General features: G+C 38.5%; 1 protein-coding gene and 1 non-coding gene across 2 annotated transcripts; both read right to left on the reverse strand.

The window, feature by feature from the left end:
- Positions 1–6,147: 6,147 nt before the first annotated feature.
- LOC131604570 (uncharacterized) lies at positions 6,148–7,401 on the reverse strand. The gene is made up of 3 exons (XM_058877004.1): positions 7,017–7,401; positions 6,539–6,785; positions 6,148–6,385 (listed from the first exon to the last, which is right to left on the reverse strand). The coding sequence occupies exons 1-3, from the start codon at positions 7,399–7,401 to the stop codon at positions 6,148–6,150; spliced, it is 870 nt and encodes a 289-aa protein (XP_058732987.1).
- Positions 7,402–9,933: 2,532 nt separating this feature from the next.
- Positions 9,934–10,040, reverse strand: LOC131608419 (small nucleolar RNA R71). The gene has a single exon (XR_009285681.1). It is a non-coding gene; the product is annotated as a small nucleolar RNA R71 (small nucleolar RNA).
- Between the last annotated feature and the right edge of the window lie 9,944 nt (positions 10,041–19,984).

Consider the following 19,984-nt stretch of genomic DNA (forward strand, 5'->3'; position numbering starts at 1 on the left):
CAACACCAGTCACAGGTGTGACCCTCAAAAATACATGATCACCAGCTTGGAATTCCAAATCTTTCCTCCTCTTGTCATGGTAACTTTTCTGTCTACTTTGAGAAGCTTTCATCTTATCTCGAATAAGCTTCACTTTCTCAGTAGTCTCCCTAACAATCTCGGGTCCAAGTACCACACTCTCACCCGATTCATGCCAACATAACGGAGTCCTACACCTCCTACCATACAACGCCTCAAAAGGTGCCATCCCAATACTAGAATGGTAACTGTTATTGTAAGTGAACTCAATCAACGGAAGATATGTATCCCACGAACCTCCCTGCTCAAGAACACATGCTCTCAATAAATCCTCCAATGACTGAATAGTCCTCTCGGTCTGACCATCTGTCTGTGGATGATACGCCGTACTCAACCTCAACTTAGAACCCAACGCCTCTTGCAAACTCTTCCAGAAATCAGAAGTAAACCTCAGATCTCTATCCGACACAATACATAAAGGGACACCATGCAACTTTACAATCACCCTGACATATATCTCTGCTAACTTCGCAATCGGGAATGTGATATTAATAGGTATAAAGTGTGCTGACTTCGTAAGCCTATCAACAATCACCCAAATCGAATCAAATCCTCTCAAGGTATTAGGTAATCCTGTTACAAAGTCCATCGAAATGCTATCCCATTTCCATTCTGGAACTTCTAACGGTTGCAGGAATTGCTATGAATATGTACTTAACCCCTAGGTACATGGTTCGATTCCTGCGGGAGGCAAAAACAATATTTCCTGGGCAGCCGATAAGCGGACCTAGGGGGGATTATTGATTAAGCCGGTAACATGCTCGGTTGGCCGACACGGTTGATGCGTGCAGCGGATATCGGGGTGTTACAATCCTAACCAATAAGATGGTTAAAACCATTTAGCAAAATAAACTTTCTTTGGATTTAATTAATTAAATAATTAATCGATTATTAACCATCGCGACCGATTAATTCAGTCGAAACAAATAATAAATAAAATCCTAATATTTTGGCCAAATGGCCAGTGGGATTGGGCAAACCCTAATACTTTGATCATACACTCCCAGGGTTTTTTTTATGATCTTTACCTTTAAAGTTGATTAAATTGATTAAATCGAATAGTCAAAATAATCGGTAAAGTAATTCTCAATAATTATAGCCCTAATCCTAATTTATATTCTAATCCTAATTAAATAAATTAATTAAACTAAACATAACTAATTAATATTTAATCTAAATAATTAAATAATAAAATAGAAAATTATATAAAATCCTGGAACCAATCCTGTGTGGTTAACCTTTGAATGTCCATGGTGTGCATGCATCTTCCTAGGCGTTAGATTTGAATTGTAGGAGATCTTATGGTGGAGAACTGAGGGTGCATGATGAGCGTGTGGAGCAGCAGCGCGCTAGATCTGTGAACAAAATAATCCACAAAATTATTTGTGAGGCTGGGATCGAACCAGCTCCCACTTGGTGACATACCCCTCACTCTAGCCAATTGCACGTAAATCTATTATTGATAAATGGACGAGTCAGGATCATTAAATATGAAAGCATAAACTAATACAAAAAATTCAAACTCAGTCAACGTGGGGCCCAGGGTAATGCATGCGTGATCCAATCGCATGAGGGAATAGGATGGAGCGCATTGATCAACGAACCATTCCCCTCCACGCGTAGTCAAAGTGTCAACGACACTGTTCATCATCTTCATAAATCCCCAGCCCAGAATTTGCTATAGATTTCACACCATTCAGCTACGGTTTTCTACCCAGAATTCGTAGCTAATTCATCCTATATAAAGAATTTGCAAAATCAAACCAAACAGAGAAAAAGAAAGCCTAGATTGTTCCAATATTTCCCCCTGATCATGAATATAATCTTCGTTAAGGCTGAAACTCCTTGCAATCCTGAAAACGACAAAGCACCAATATCTTGCTCTAACAATGGTGTTTTCTAACCCTGACGTCAAAACTCAAGAATAATGGTTCAAATGCGTTCTAAACAATCATGTGAACTTGAATGCATGGTTAGAATTCATAAAAAACACGTTAATTAGCGAAAACGATTTTAAAAAAAGAGAGCAAACCGTGGAGACGAATGAAGATGTTCTGGCGCGTCTTGGACTTGTTTCTCGACATGGGATTGATCCTTAACACCTCAAGAATAAGAGTGGACGCTCAAACATGCTTGAGAATGGTTGCACATCAGAACCCGGTGGTGCAAATTTCTTTGGAACTTTTGAATTTCAAATCCTAGTCTTCTCACCTATTTTTTCGTCCCCCATTATGTTGTGTGTCTTATAATATATATAGAGAGTAATTTAGCGTTATCATTTGAGTCCAATATCCCTTGAATCCAAGATTGATATTTTGATTGAAAATTCATATTAAAACTTTCTAAAATTTGCCTAATTTGCACCAACCTGGTACCAATCACTAGTTCACGAATTTTGCTTGATAATGGTGATTAAATTTTGATTGGAATGATTAATTAAAAAGCCCATAGCCAAATATTTGATTTTCCATTGATTTATATAACTTTTAATCATTTTTTAAATGAATAAAAACCATATAAAATCAAATAAAATTCAATAATTCGTGGAAATTGGTCTTGATAACTTAGATAACTTGTGGACACAGATTAAGGCTTAAAAAGTTATGCCCATTTGCAAGAAACTCCAATTTGAACCCTTTTTACTTCACATTTTTCCTTCAAAATTACCCAACTTTGACAAGGCATAGCTCCCTCGATTTTTAAGATATGAAAGAGTTCTAGGACTTTTTGGAAACCTCAAGATGTCCACTACAAGCCACTTTGGAACATATTTTTCATTTGGAGATTTTATCTTGATGATATACCCTTTGACAAAAAACTGCTTTTGGTTGACTTTTGTAAAGGACCTATAATCTTTTGTACCATATCTCCCAAATGAAGCATTTCTGGCCTTGGCACATGAGAGACAAAGTTGTAGAGAATCCAATTTCCTTCAAAATAGGCTTTGGTTGGGAAATTTTTGATACTCCATGTGAAAGTTATGCCTGGTCAATGTACAGTTGACTTTTTTACTTAAAAAACCCTAATTTGAACCTTTTGACTTTGTTCATCTCTGAGTTTTTATTAATGAATCATGATCAACCTTTGATCAATTGATGGATATCACCTCAAATACTTGATGTTGACCAAAAGTTTTGATTAAATATAAGAGGGCAAATTTTGGGGTATGACACATACCCTCAAAGAACCATTCTTTTTAATAACAGGTACTATATTGGCAATCCAGTTGACATACCTTGTAGTCCTGATGAATTTGCAATGAAGAAGCCTTTTGACATCTGTTTTGATCTTCGAGAGAATTTCTGGTGCGAATCTTCTTGGAGTTTGCTTGATAGGCCTCTTCCATTCTTTTATTGGCAACTTCAATTCGACTAATTCTCTCTTTAAACCAGGCATCTCATCATAGTCCCAAGCGAAACAATCTTTGTTCTTCTTTAACAACGCAATGACCTTTGTTTTTAGGGCTGGTTCTAATTTTGTGCTAATATATGTGACCCTCTTCAGACTCCCGTCTCCAAAATCTACTTCTTCGAGTGGGTCCTGAGCCAACATCATTACATTTGGTGGCATTGGATCTTTTTCGAATCCCTAAGGTTCTTCATCATAGACTGCGTTTAATCTTTGACTTTTTTGTTCGCTTGAAACCTGTTCGTCAGAGATCTTGGCGTCGGGTGGTTCTAGAATAAAGTGTATCCCTGGACCCGGTATTTCTGATTCTTTTCGTATGGCATCGACAACCATGTTTTATATTTCGGCATCTAGAGCCGCTTTTCTCTTATTCTCGGCTATGTAAGCCGAAATCTTTTCGAAGAAGGATAACTCAGACATATTCAACATCTCTGTCTCCTCGGGATCTCCCATTATCTCTCTGTTCCACTGAAATCCACTAGGGTGAAGAGATAAATAGTACAAAGCATTCTTATTTGGAGAATATATATCCTCTGCCGCCTGGCATGGGCCTATGTTGGCCAGGTTTTTGCTGAAGCTTGTTTGTTGACTTGATTCACTTCTGACATATAGTAACTGTTTTGGACCGGCCCAATCACCTCAATTGGGCCAATCTAGCCTTCGGCCCAAGGCACCCTGGACGCGCCCGTGTCAATCTCCCTCGGTCCATTCCGGGCAAACAATAGACGTAACCGAGCACGACAGAGCCTCGTGCTCGGTAGCAGCTAGCTCGCGCATCGTCTAGATTCACGCCTTGCAAAATAAAGCCTATTCCGCTTGGAACAACTCTATAAATAGCCCTCTGACCCCAGAGGGCAAGGTAATCTTTCTCTTACCCCCAAAACCTCTCACTTTGTTGTACCTTGTTGATCACATACTTACTTTGGCATCGGAGTGCCTTGCAGGTACAACCATTTTTTCCCTCTCAACCGCTCCGGATTTCAAGCCTTCTTTGTTGCTGGCCATCTAATCTGCTCGGTAAGATCAGTAACTTTGGTCTCCTTCTATGTTTTCGACTATCCCGTCTTCTCTCCAGATAGTCAACCTTTAGTGCATTTTTGAAGGTACAACAGCTACCCCATGAATCCATTCCCTTCCTAACAAAAGGTTATAGTTCGCTTTTGCTGGTATTACCATGAACATAGTTGGCCTTGTGACTGAACCCACAGTAAGCTTTACTTGGATAACTCCCAAAGTATGCCATATTTTCCTTTCATAATTGGACAAGACCATGTTATGTGGCTTTATGTATGTGTCGAACATCCCAATCCTCTTCAACATATACCGGGGCATTAAGTTCACCGCTGCTCCTCCATCAACGAGGACTTTGTTGATGCCCATATTTTTCGATTTTTGCCCTTATGTAGAGAGGCTTCAGGTGATATCTCATTCCCTCACTAGGCCTTTCGAAGAAAGCATTTTGCTCTTCGACTGCACCATTATTCAACACATAGTAACACACTGGTCTGTGCTTTGCCATTTCCTCTTCGTCCGCCTCCTCAAAATCTTCGACTTCCGCTTCCTGATAGTACTCATGAGGGAGAACCGACACCACATTGTAGTTGGGTTTATGGACGAAACCCCGTCTGAATCGAAGTCATCTGTCATCATATCTTCTTCCTTCAATGGGCTAGATTGCGCTTTTTCTTCTATCTTTTAATTCTCTGAACTGAACAACTTGCAACCTACATGAGGTTTGCTTGACTTTACCCCCTGCAATAGAACTTTGCTGCTGCTAGATTCTCCAACTTCTTTTACCTTTGATTCTTTTTCAGCCTTCTTCATTCTTCGGTGTCTCCTCCATTGAGACTTGGACATTGGATTCTTGCCCTTATAGTTCTCGAGCATGTACATCTCTCAATTGGATGTCTGGAACTGCCTCCTGTACGCCATAGCTGTTCTTCCACCTTAGTCGAAGTTTCTCCATTTATTATTCCCTGCACCAGCTTGCGTCCATCTATCCACGGGCACTTCTGCCAAGAGTTTAAACATCACTCTTCGAGCCTTGGGATGAGGGTTATCAGGCCTTCTTGAGAATGTTCGATTATCGAACACGTACATGTTGGGATTGATTCCCTGTGCGTCCCAAGCACTAGAGAATGACACTCTTTCGAACATCTACGCCATCTAGCTATCATAAACTGCCCCACACCTAGGACACATGATGATTTCAGTTTTCGCCTTGTGACAGCGAACCAGAAAACTCAAAAGACTTTCACCATGCCTTAGGTAAACCTTCAGCAACTAGTTTTCTTGCCTCCAGTGTCCTTGCATCTTGCTCCATTAGGCCGTTTCGTAGTTTGCCTGGACCCTTCGACTCTGCATGATTGAGCATCTTGGACACATCAGCATTTGTCCAGCATTCCTCTCATGGCACCTCCAGAGGTAATCCTTCATAATTTCATTTGCCCTTGGATTTCCATAAATCCCTTTTTCCTTCTCCCTTACCATACATCTTTCCACTTCTTCAATTTCAGACAAGGGTTGTCCAACATTCACCATGTTGACTCCTGCTGGAGGAACTTCAGAAATTCTTATTTTTTGGAGTTTCAGCCTGAGGTCTTCAGTGGCCTCACTTGTTTTCTTCATAAGACCTTCAGTGGTCTTCGACTCGAACGAACCTTAAACTTCAGTATTGAAGATCACATTGTTACTTAGGCTTTCAGTAGCTTTCTTTCCTGCTGAAACCATCTCCCCCTCCGTGATATCAGTCTCAGTCACATCCACCATGTTAACGTCGACAAGTTCAGCATAGTTGGTTTCACCGAAATTGAGGGGATTAGTATCAACCTTCATGTTGTTTCTTCCTTTGTCAGCAAACTTCAAACAACCATCCTTAATAGCATTTTGAATCAGATCCCTGAAAAGAAAACATTGTGAGGTCTTATGGCCCAAAAATCCATGATATTTACAAAAACCTCGTTTCTTCCGTTGTTCTAACGGAGATATTTTAGAATTAGGAGGTACTATCATCTAGCCATCTTTTACTAATAAATCAAAAATTTCGTCACACTTGGTGACTTCAAAAGTATATGTTTTCTTTGGGAATTTGTCATTTTTGTCAGTTTCGACAGGGTTTTTCCCATTAGAGAGAGTGAGCAATTTAGAAGAATATGGAGGTGCCTCTTTCAATTCAGCTAAATCTATTTCGACTTCATCAAAGCCATATGAATCATCAAAGGCTTCAATTTCAACATCTTCAGCCTCAACATAGGCCACTCTCTCCTTCTTGTAATTTTTATTTGCTCTTGCCTTTTTAGCTTTTAATCGTTCGACTTATAGAACTCTATCTGCCAACTGGGCTATCTCTCTCAAATATTGAGTATCTAACTTCTTTCGAATTGAATAGTCTAAACCGCGTGCATCCATTTCGACCAATTCATGTTCCGGAACAACTGTGAAACATCGTAATTTCAATAAATGGAACCTATTTAAATAATCATCTATAGGCTCTGTGAATTTCCTCTTAATGCTAGCCAATTCTTTCAAACTAATCTTCGTTTGTCCCATGTAAAACTGTTCATGGAACATTCTCTCAAGATGAGCCCAAGTATCTATGGAATTTGGAGGTAAGGTGGTGAACCATGTAAATGCATTGTTTGTTAATGAACTAGGGAAATATTTGATTCTTAAGTTCTCACTATTCGCTAAATCACTTGCCTCTGTCAAATATTGGGCTATGTGTTCCACAGTCGATTCACTAGTATCCCCTGAAAATTTCGTAAATTTGGACACTTTGGTGCCTCTTGGTAGTTCAATTTGCAAAATATAATCTGCTACAAGGGAAGTGTAGTTAGGACATCGAAGTCCAATATTAAGGCCATTATTAGCCATAATCCTTTCGATCAAGGTTGTTAAGTTATTTTCTGTCGCCATGTTATCCCTTCTAACCCTGTGTATTACTTCATCTGCATTTTGTTCCCTATTGACCATAACTACCCTAGGCTGTTCTTCAGGAATTTCCTGTCGAATAACATTAGTTCTTCAGTTTTAACGTTCTAAATCTACCTCCTGATTTCTTTCATCAGGCCTTTGCCTAGGTGGTCGAATTGGATCCAGGATAGGTTCCAAAACTGGTTCGTCTGCCTGAATGACAACCTGGTTGTTTCTTCATCTGGTGGACGTTTGAGGGGCCCCTAAGAAATTTGCTATACGCCCCATTTGTGTGGATATTTGTTGGTATGTATCAACATTATCCTCGTTAGTCCTAATAATGTTTGTTATTAATGGAGAAAAAATTGAACCCATTTCTCGAGCAAGTACCTGATAACACGAAAACATATCGTATATTTAGCTTAATTTACATGTATAATTATCCCATTTTATTTCAATTATATTACTTTATTTCATATTATGCCGGTATTTCTGTTTTGTTTCAGGTATTTAATAAATCAAGGCTTGCAAAAGAAAATAATAAGAAAAATAGCCAAAATGAAGAGGAGAAGACTAAAAGGGGCGCACATAGCAAGTAAGGGGCGCAAGTAAAGAAGAACAAGCCCATGGACCAAATGGCCCAAGACGAGTGGCACACTCCATGCCACGCCGGTCGTTGCCCCCCTCCTTCCGGTCGGCACACTTCATTTGTTAGTGTATGACGTGAGTCACACACTCACACCCAGAAGAGGAGCGTCGTCAACCCTATATTGTCTCCTCCTATTTCTTCTCCGTAAAGCCAACACTGGAACGAAACAAATTCAAGATCCAAGCAAACCTAAAGCTACTATATAAATATCCAGTAACAAGATTTGAAAGGGTTACGAAGATTTTACCCACTGCCGTCAATTTACTTCTCTGCATTTTACTTCCAGCTCAGTTCTTTTCTTCCCAACCAGTCTCAGCAATAGATTTCCACACCGGAAATACTATTGCATTTCAATTTTCTTTTTCAGCTTCAGAATTTAGTTTTAGTTTTAGGAATAGAGTTAGTTTCTGCAATTTATTTCCAGTTCCGGATTCAAAATTTGGTACTACCAGATTGATACTTTCAGTTCCGCAATTTAATTCAGGTTTTTATTTTCAGCATTAATTGTTGTTTATTGTTTATGCTAAATTGTTAATTTATGTCTAGAATATTATTTACTTTTCATATCTGTTATGATCCGTTAATTAAAACTATGTCTGGCTAAATATTTATTACCGGTATGTAAGGTCATATAACTGAGGGAGTCTAGTAATGCTTTCGACATAATTTATTAATGAAAATCTATTTATCTGGTTATAATTTCTAATACTTAATTAAACCATTTTGTAGCGAGAGTTAAAAACGATAGAAGTTAGGATCAATAAAAACGAGAGTTTGAGATTTTAATTGGACAGTAGGAATTAAGCATTAACCTTAAATACAGCAAGAGTGCTTTAAGGTTAATTAGACTTCATTTGTTTTCAAAAATTATTTTAAACTTTAATTGACACAGCGAGAGCACTCACTTAGGTTTAATATTAAAACCGTAATCAATAAACACGAGAGTGTGAGAGGAAGGTTTTTAAACTAATGATTTCTACGGAAAGATATTTTAAATTACGATTCACGTTGATACTTTACTAGATCCCCGACGTCCGACCATTACATACAGGTATAATCCTCTCTTAATCTAATTTAATTATATTTCCCTATTTCCCCGTCTGATCCTAATTAATCAAATATTAGCCTTAGATTTACGTAGCAACAATTAAATACCGTAGGTCGATTCTTAGTCCTTTGGGTTCGATAATCTTTAAAGCTACGCGATAGACTGTGCACTTGCAGTCATAATCATAGACATACCCAATTTATTGCGATCAAGTTTTTAACGCCGTTGTTGGGGACTAATTTAGTCGATATCATATTTAATTGTTACGTTGTAGAGACTAAGGCACCTTTAAATTACTTAATTCCCTTTGTGCATGCCAAGTACTCGCTCTTGAAGTGAGGACTTAGTGCTGCCAATTCCCGAACCAGAGCGTTCTATCACTGTATCACATCGATTATGACGAACTCGCACTCGCACTCTTGTTCCTAATCCTATTTCTTAATCAGTTGAAGAATTCACCATGGGAGAACAGCCGCGTTCTCTCAAGTCTTAAACCACCCCTTCGCAAGTTGAACCACACAATAGCATTGCGGCTCCTGCTATTGAGGCTAACAATTTCGAACTAAAGCCATCTTTGTTGTCAGCAGTACAACAAAGTCAATTTTCTGGGAGTCCGACGGAAGACCCTAACCTTCATTTGTCAGTGTTCTTGCAATACGCAGACACTGTAAAAGCAAATGGTGTCAGTTCGGAAGCTATCCGACTACGCCTTTTTCCTTTTTCGCTGAGGGATAAAGTTAGAGCTTGGCTCCAGTCTTTACCCGCTAATTCAGTCACTACCTAGAATGAACTAAAGAAAGTCTTCTTGGCACGATATTTTCCACCTAGTAAGACCGCCATGCTAAGAGCCCAGATCAATGGGTTTAGACAAAAAGACAACGAGTCTTTATTCGAAGCGTGGGAGAGATACAAGGACATGCTGAGGCTCTGCCCAAATCACGGATTAGAAGAATGGTTAATTATCCATACCTTCTACAATGGTCTCCTATACAACACGAGACATACAATTGAAGCCGCCGCAAGTGGCGCACTGATGGACAAATCATATGGCGATGCCTATGCACTTATCGAGAATATGGCTCAAAATCATTATCAATAGGGAAGCGAGAGAGCTCCGTCAGAGAGAACTTCTAGTGAGAAATCTTCAACGAAGAGTGGTATGTACGAGATAAGCAGCCTTGACCGTGTTAACACCAAAGTAGATGCCCTAACTCAGAAGATCGAAAACCTGACTGTAGCACCTGTAGCCGCCGTGGCTGCTGTAGCCCCCAATTGCGAAATATGCGGGATGTCTAGACATGCTGCCCCCGAGTGCCATCTTTTGGCATGAGTTTCCCCTGAACCAGTAAACTATGCTCAAGGAAACCCTTACTCGAATACATATAACCCAGGATGGAAAAATCACCTTAATTTTTCGTATAAGAACAATAATGCTTTATATGCGTGTTAGTTGGAAATTTCGAATGATATGTATATTCTTCGAAGATTTAAGTTTCGGAGAAAGAGTGGCTTTGAATATCTATTCTTGAGAATGTTATTTATGTTGAAGATTCCTAAAATCGAAGCTGAATCGAGATGGGTGATCTTCGAAACCTTGAGTGATCTTCGAAATGCAAAGAGTATTAAAACTTAAGGTATTTTGATACATTCTCACGAAAGACACGTTGTCACGAATCGAGTGAGGTTCGAGCAGGAAAGTTTGAAATTCGAAAGGTTCCATTTGAATCAAGGAGGACAGGTGGAGCCTCAGGGATTCGAAGCACATGCATACGGGTAATGTGGCATTTCGTTAGTGTAGGACCGTTAGGGTCGAATTAGTATAAAAAAGGGTCTTAGTAGTAGGATCCAGGTTGTTCATTTTGTATAAATTACTCACAAATCACTCAAGTATCAAGCGTTAGAGAAAGAGTTTTCGCTGAGAAATGTACGTGTAACACCAACACCTTATATATGTTTATCTTTCTATTTAAGATCGAAGTATCTTTAAATTCCTTTATTTTTCTTGTCAAGTCTTTCCATATTCGCAATTTAAATTTCCTTTACATTCTGGTCGAAGTTTACTTATGATTATTGTCTAACCAAGTTCTGTTTCGTTGCCTCTTTACTTAGTTTTATTTCTTAATCGTTCATAGATTTATACCACCACACTGTAAAAGAACTAAAAAACCAAGAGAGTATGAACCAAATCATCATAAAATACAACTTTTCGGAACATGTCCTAGGATCAATCTAGTGGATCCTGCAAGTAACCAAAGTATATTCATAGTTTTGAGGACTAGCGGTTGTTTACCAGAAATCACCGTAAACAAATTGGCACGCCCAGTGGGACGGTGTCAAAAGTTGTCATTTAGAGTCTTTGTTTTCGATTTATAGGTTTAGAACGAATTAGGACCTTGTATGAACCTTAGGAACGGCAAATTAACCAACAGTGCACAGCCAATTCCTAAACGTAAGTACAATAAGAAAATGGTCAATTCAACCAGCGAAAGGGGAAATCAAGATCCCCCACAAGGTTCTGGTACAGTTGCTGCAAGTACAACAAATGTTTTGACCTCTATGCCAGAAACAAAAGCACTACCTACATCGACAGGGTCCGTGGCCGTGACTAGTTCCCAAGCCATTCCCGAATCTACATCAATGTCAACAGGGACAGTACGAGTACTTAGTTCGACTACGGTACCACCTTTTACAAGCACAACAGAAATCCCACATTTATCGACAAATTTCGCAAGTCAGGGACCACCGTTTACCCCTAGACCAATGGGATTCGAAGGTTATAGGCCTTGGAACTTACAACCTTATGGAATGCCAGCATCCTATATGACAGGAATGTAGGGTGGTGGACCAACATACGCCCAGCCTGTTACGGCAACCTTTTCGCTAAATGTAGATTAAGTCGGAAGAAGTGTACAAAATCAAGGCCCATCAGGCCAAATGCCTACATTAACCACAAATAACCAAGCATCATTTAGGCAAGAGATGGATGCAAGCAACCATGGCATGGTGGGTGTACTTGCTCGAGAAATGGGTTCGATTTTTTCTCCCTTAATAACAAACATTACTAGGACTAACCAAGATATTGTTGATACATATCAACGAATATCCACACAAAGGGGGCGTATAGCATATTTCTTTTGGGCCCCTCAAACGTCTACCCGTCGACGAAACAACCAGGTTATCATTCAGGCAGACGAACCAGTCTTGGAACCTATCTTGAATCCAGTTCGACCACCTGGGCAAAGGCCTGATGAAAGAAATTAGGAGGTAGATTTAGAACATCAAAACTGAAGAACTAATACTATTCGATAGGAAATTCCTGAAGAACAGCCTAGGGTAGTTATGGTTAATAGGGAGCAAAATGCAGATGAAGTAATACACAGGGTTAGAAGAGACAACATGGTGACAGAAAATAACTTAACCCTGATCGAAAGGATTATGGCCAATAATGTCCTTAATACTGGACTTCGACGTCCCAACTACACTTCCCCAGTAGCAGATTATATTTTGCAAACTGAACTGCCAAGAGGTACCAAAGTGCCCAAGTTTACGAAGTTTTTAGGGGATATTAGTGAATCAACTGTGGAACACATAGCCCGATATTTAACAGAGGCATGTGATTTAGCGAATAGTGAGAACTCGAGAATCAAATATTTTCCTAGTTCATTAACAAAAAATGCTTTTACATGGTTCACCACCTTGCCTCTAAATTCCATAGATACTTGGGCTCATCTTGAGAGAATGTTCCATGAACAGTTTTACATGGGACAAACCAAGATTAGTTTGAAAGAATTATCTAGCATTAAGAGGAAATTTACAGAGCCTATAGATGATTATTTTAATAGGTTTCGTTTATTGAAATCAAGATGTTTCACAGTTGATCTGGAACATGAATTGGTCGAAATGGCTGCAGGCGGTTTAGACTATTCAATTTGAAAGAAGTTAGATACACAATATTTGAGAGATATAGCCCAGTTGGCAGATAGAGTTCGACAAGTCGAACGATTGAAAGCTGAAAAGGCCAGAGCTAATAAAAATTACAAGAAGGAGAGAGTGGCCTATGTTGAGGCTGAAGATGTCGAAATTGAAGCCTTTGACGATTCATTTGGCTTTGATCAGGTCAAAATTGATTTGGCCGAATTGAAAGAAGCACCTCCGTATGCTTGTAAATTGCTTACTCCTTCAATTGGAAAAATTTCTGTCTGTAATATGGTGGGAGAACTGACTTTTTGAAATATGCGGATAGCAAGAGTCGCCACTGACTTTTATTTTATCTAATTTATAGAAAGGCTAAAAGAACAGAAAAAGACCTTTAAAAAGATTTTGAGTTCGGGGGGTAGGTTATACAAAGGGAAGGTTTAAAGCACCCTTTATATCCATGGTTATCCATGGGCTCTTAATTGCTTATCTCACTTTATTTTCAAGAATGTTTGAAGAGTGTCGTGTGTGAGTAGTAAAAACTTTGAAGAAGAACTTTAGCTTGTAAATAAGCGTAGTCTTTTTGAATTTGATTTTGGAAAGAGTGGGAAAAAAGATTTTAAATTTAGAGCAAGCAATTAGTAGAAACTACCCTAAGTTTTAAAATATGTTCTTTTAGCTTTTCAGGGCTATCCATACCATAGGAGGGTAGGAAGTCCTTTTATTGGATGTAAAGTGTCATTGGAATTATCGTTCGCCATAAGACTGGACCTGCCAAAAAGAGGGCATGTAGTCTAAGGGAAGGATATAATAGTCATTTAATCTTTTAGGCAACAGGCGAGGATACCTTAGCAATGGGACAAATTATCATTTACCGAGGCAACATCGAGGGACAAATTTGATGATGAATGAACTGAGGGCAACATTTGCTTTAGGTATCCTCGGAATCAAGGGACTTGACTATTTTAAAGGCAACGATAATAAGGCAACAAGGCAACAGATAATAAGGCAACAGGCAACAAGAGGGGTTACCCTAAAGGTGTGTGTGTGGCACAATCAAGTGATTCAATTCAGATATTTTACCTTGTAATTAGTTATTCTAAGTTTATTCAAGGCTTGCACTCCCTAGGATTACTAACCACAACAATTAATATTATACAGAAATTAAAAGGTAGAATTTGAAAGCCCTACGTTATTACAACCAACACCTGTGGGCAGAAAATAAAAAAGGCAAAATAAAATAAAAGAATTTAAAATGTCCAAATGGCTTGAGCCTTCATTGATTCTTGGCAAACCCTGAAAAATTAAGAATGAATAAGAGAAAGGTTAGTGCATTAAAGATCAACAACCCCAATTTGTCGGGATGAATCAGGGTTAAAACAAATGGCTTAAATAAAATATGAAAAGTAAATAAATCAATATTTTCAAAAAGTTAATATTTTTAGTAACCATTAAAAGGTAAAAAAATTGAAAGTTCGATTAAATATAACAATTAAATAATTATTGGATTAATCCTAATTATTTAATTGATTAAAAGTATATTTGAAAATGTGAATTTTAATATATATATATATAAAAAAACAATTATTTCTGAAAAATTGAGTTTCCGATAAAAAATAAAATAATTATAAAATTATTATACAAAAACTAATTTGTTAAATAAATAAAACAAAAAAAAAGAAGAGAATTATCATAAAAGAAAATAAATAAAAGATAATCATGTAATTAAAAATTAAAATAATCTTAGCTTTTGATACCATGTGGCACGTGGCTGAGGGCCTAAGGTGCACATGCATCCTCAAGGGCGTTGGATAAAGAGAGACTGGAGATCTGATGGTGGAGGAGCAGAGATGCACCATGCCCGCGTGGATAGGCGCACACCTGATCCGTCTGGTCACCAAAAGTGGAACGCGCACTTTCGTGTTTGAATTAGCCAATCGCACCATGCCATGTGATCGTCTTCTCCCCCGTGACCGTCGTCTTAGCCTTTGGCTACAGACAAACCGTTGCTAAAGGTTTTACCTACGGATTTTTTTCGTAGCTACAAAACCTGCAAACACGAAAACATTGTACGCACCATTTAAATCACAAACAAGACCATAGATCGAACCCCTTGGATCCCCTGAACATGATTATGCCCACGGTTTAGTCTAATTTTGTCTATTTTGAGAACCCCCAAATCCAAGCTTATTAACCCTAACAATGGCGCTCTATGTTTCCTGCATCAAACGTTCAATCAAATTATCCAGAAACAATCTATATGTCATTTTAAACACAAATATGTTAATGAAACATGTTTAGGATGCGTGGATTGATGCAATCGATCTTTAAAAAGTGAAGCAAACCGTGATAAGTTGGTGACGATTCTGAGAGCGTAGAGGCTTGATGAAGATCCAAATAGCTTCCAGGAGTGTTAGGGAATGTGATTGAATTCTTTAAATCCCTTGAATCGACCTCTAGAACAGAAATTGTGATTGACTTTTTCTTCAAATTTCAAGAACAAGACTAGAGTTCTTGGAGGCTGCCAATCCTTATTGATTCGTCCCCTTAGCATCTGCCTTTGTTCTGAACTTATTAGTGAATGGATTAGGGTTATAAAACTCAATCAAATCCCTTTGAATCCATGATTGCCAATTTGAAAAATTTGATTGAAAATATGATTTTAAAAGCTTCTAAATTTGGCCAAATTGATCCAATCTCCATCCAATGAATTGGTGCACGACATTTGATTGATTTTTGGAGTTAATGTTGATAGGATTTGATTAGAATTATGAGCCAAATTAAATCTTTGATTTTTCCTTTGATTTACTTGAATTTAGTCACTTTTTAAATGAATAAAAATCCATAATAAATCAAATAAATTCGTGCCAATTGGATATGGAGTCTTGGGTAACTTGAGGATGAAGATTTGGCCAAAAAAGATTGGGTCCCTTTGCAAAAAAAATTCATTTTGGAGCCTTTTATTTCACCTTTTTTCCTTTAAAATGGTCCAATTTTGACAAGGCATATCTCCCTCAAATTTTAAGATATGGAGGAGTTCTAGGAATTTTTGGAAATCTCAAGATGTCCTTTACAAGCCACTTTGGAAGCATTTTTCCATTTGAGGATTTTATCTTGATGATATGGGCTTTGACAAAAAACTGCTTTTGGTTGACTTTCAAAAAGGACCTATAATCTTTTAGACTTGGCATGTGAGAGACAAAGTTGTAGAGAATTCAATTTCCCCCAAATTGAGCTTTGGATGGAAAATTTCTAATGTTCAATGTGAAAGTTATGGCTAGTCAAAGTTCAATTGACTTTAGGTCAAAAAGCCTAATTTAGAAACTTTAGGTTTTGTTGATTTCTGAACTTTCCTTGATGAATCATGATCATCCTTGATCAAATGATGAATGATACTTCGAAATGAGGATGTTGACCAAAAATCAGGAATTTTGACTGTACTTTGACCACAATTCACTTTTAGGTCAAATCAGTCGACTGTTGACCGTTTGAGCTTTTCTGTGAATCAAAGCTTGAAATATAGTGGGCAAATTTTGGGGTATGATAGCTGTCCCTGTTCAATCTTCTTTAACCTGAGGATGTAGATTGGCATGTGTGCCTGTCAAAATCTGAAGTTAGAAGAGGATTGAACACTAGAATACCCAGGAATTTGCCCTTGCTGAGGCTGGGACTTTTGGCGGAGATGGGCTTAAAGATGCCATCGGGTTGATGTATTGACGTGTATCAGACTGAGTCGTACGTTAGACCGTTTATGTGGTGTCGGAATTAAGTTGTATGGTCGATTTCCCTGAGCGTCTAGATCATATAAGTGAATTGATTGTCACGACTCTGTTGTCATGACTCCATTGTCGTGACTCAATTGTCGTGACTCCATTGTCGTGACTCAGTTGTCGTGATTCCATTATCGTGACTCAGTTGTCGTGATTCCATTATCGTGACTCAGTTGTCGTGACTCCATTATCGTGGCTCAGTTGTCGTGATTCCATTATCAGGACTCAGTTGTCGTCATTCCATTATCGTGACTCCGTTGTCATGATTCCATTATCGTGACTCAGTTGTTGTGATTCCATTATCGTGACTCAGTCGTCGTGATTCCATTATCGTGACTCAGTTGCCGTGACTTCATTGTCGTGCTCTTTTTTGAATTGAGTGTCATAATTAAGTCTGTCTCTTTCTTTGACCATGTCAGTACCGTTTGTGGTGACCGAATTAGATCTTTGAAGGAAGATCGTGTCTACACCGTGAGTGGTAACTGAGTTAGATCTTTGAAAATTGGAGATATTGTTTATCTGCTTGTACCTGTTTCCTGAAAAAGGTAAAGTTAGTCCTTATGCAATGTCATGATGCGTGTATTATGTGACGAGTCTCTCAAAATAAATGAGAAACTTGCATGTTATGTATGAATTTATTATGAGGAAATGTATGCAATGTATGAATATGTTAAAGATATGTGATGTATGAATATGATTTATGCTATCTTGGTTGAGAAAATAAATCTCTATATCATTGTGATATTGAAGTCTGATCTTCGTTTCGAAGACGCCCAGCTGGGGATTTCTGATCTCTGCTTAGCGCTGAAAGAAATTTGAATGATTGATCCTTGATTCACCCTGACTGGGGATAAGAGAGATGAATAGACCCTGTTGGAGGAGGGATTGAAGATAGTTATTTGAGAAATACTCTTTGGAGATAGGATCTTGTGAAACCGGCTCCGTGGGATGACATGGGTGCCTTGAACATTGCCCCGAGTGTTTATAGTGACTGCCATTCTTGAGCTTGTGTTGATTGGGATACACCAATGAGTATTGATCAAAAAGTCAAGCAGGCCTTGCCTAGCTTTGCCCCTGCCAGTAGGGACTCTGGAGTGATTCTCCTTGTGAGGACCTTCTGAGATATATACTATGGGTGACCTGCCCTTAGTAATCATAAACTGAGGATGATGCCCCTGATTGATTGAGAGATAGCTTCAGACCCACTTGGGTGCATGCCCCTGATTGTTTGGCATTCTTGAGAGATTCTTGGAATCTTGACTTAATTTCCCCAGAATGATTGGACAAAGCATGTCATGCCCGTTGTATACATTGCTTCTGGAGTGATCTTGTCTGTCGGGATAACTGTTAGTCATTAGTCGTACCCTGTGCAGATTCTTCCTAATGTTAACATTTGAATTTATGTAGCAGAATATGTTTAATAATGAATTCATGAGATGTAATACATATGTCTGTCTTGAGTTTTTGAAAAACATTAGAACAGGAGATGTAGAAGCGTGATATTTGTAAAAACGTGGTGTTTGTAAAAATGAAATATCAACTCAGCATTTTTGGTAAACCTTAAGGAGTCAGGATACCTTTTTGGTGACAGTATGCTTTCGAACTAACCATGCTTCAGTTAGGACTTTCAAGGGTTGTAACGTGGCTTGGTTCACAGTTTTAAGAAACAAAGGATAATGGCTCAAAGTTTATTTGTACCCATCCCAATCTTCGTGATATTCTTCGATCCTATGCTTAGTTAACTTTGCACTTAAGTTCTAGCAGGTCTTGAAGTCATACCACTGACATTTGATGATGGTTAAGGCGTTGTATGTTTTTTTGGACAGGCAGTCATCCTTTTTTGTAATATTTTTTTGTCGAGGATTTATACCAACCTCTTTTGGTTTTTTGACTTTATTATCCCTAACTTTTGCCTGAACTATTTATTTTGAGATTACAGTCAGCGGGATGTTTTGATTTTTGCTAAGTCTCCTTCATAGGTTTTGACTTAACATCTTTTTCTTTTTGGTGGATATTGACTGCCTGACTTAATGGTTGTAGGGACCCATCATTACTTGTGTAAAAACAACTGGTATAATTTAGTTAACTGAATAACTACCCTGCCGTAGGTTATGATTAAGTGTTTTAATTTGCACGTGAAAGAAAACTCCTACACCTTAGGCTCAAAGGGGTTGACGAGGGATTAACATCCTTATATCTCCACTGTTTCGGAATTGAAACAATACTTGTACATCTTCAGCATAGTCTGTTCAAAAGCATACTGTATGAGGTTGCGGTATCGTTTTCGTCATCCTCCCTCAAAAGACTTACAGCTTAGCAGGAGTTGAACATCACAAAATGTAAATAAAGTAAAGACACAATTTAAATGAGTGATAGCAAAGTAATTTATTCACGACAAACATATGCAATGCATTAATGATGATTATTGAAACAGATAATGTCTATCATAAGTCGAATGTTTAAACAAACAGAAAAGAAATTGCAAATGAAAGTAAAACTAATGACCTGAAAGTCCTTCCTTCTAGCCATCCACAGCATTAGCAGTCACGTTAGGAGTCTCAGGAGGATCAAATTCAATTTCCCCAACATCGATTATATCTTGAATCTTGTTCCTCAATGTCCAGCAGCTATTCATATCGTGACCAGGACTATCGGAGTGATATGCACACCTCACATTGGGATTATAGCCACGGGCGGAAGTACTAGGATTCTTAGGGGGATCCCTTAAAGTGATCAACCCTGACTTCAACAGGTGCTGTAATGCTTGAGATAGTGACATATTGATCTTTGTGAACTGACGCCTAGGCATGTCTTGCTTGTTTTGACGACCTTTTTGGGGCGCCGGTGTGGAGATCAGAACTGCCCCAATAGATTGGTCATGGTTACTTCTTTTCTGACCATACACATCATTTGACTCTGACTTCCCATTGAAATGCTTCTTTGTAACACCTGAGGATGTAGCAGCTTGAATCTTACCATTTCGGATGCCATTCTCGACACGTTCCCCAGTCAGCATAAGTTTAGTGAATCCAGATGATGAACTTCCCAGCAAATGACTATAGAAAGGACCAGTCAGTGTACTCGTTAACATATCTACTAACTCTCTGTCAGCTAAAGGAGGTTGAAATCTACCAGCCAGGTCTCTCCATTTTTGAGCAGACTCCTTGAAGCTTTCTTTAGAACCCATAAACATGCTTTGTAGTT

This window comes from Vicia villosa, linkage group LG5 (genome assembly GCF_029867415.1).
Source record: "Vicia villosa cultivar HV-30 ecotype Madison, WI linkage group LG5, Vvil1.0, whole genome shotgun sequence".
NCBI lineage: Eukaryota > Viridiplantae > Streptophyta > Magnoliopsida > Fabales > Fabaceae > Vicia > Vicia villosa.

Excerpts from the sequence above, each read along its gene's own strand:
- LOC131604570 (XM_058877004.1), bottom strand. The coding sequence starts at position 7,401 with ATGGCGACAGAAAATAACTTAACAACCTTGATCGAAAGGATTATGGCT. Across the intron at positions 6,786-7,016 it reads CATGGGACAAACGAAGATTA|CTAAAAAGGCAAGAGCAAAT; the intron begins GTTTGAAAGAAT and ends AACGATTAAAAG. Across the intron at positions 6,386-6,538 it reads TATACTTTTGAAGTCACCAA|GGATCTGATTCAAAATGCTA; the intron begins GTGTGACGAAAT and ends TTTTCTTTTCAG.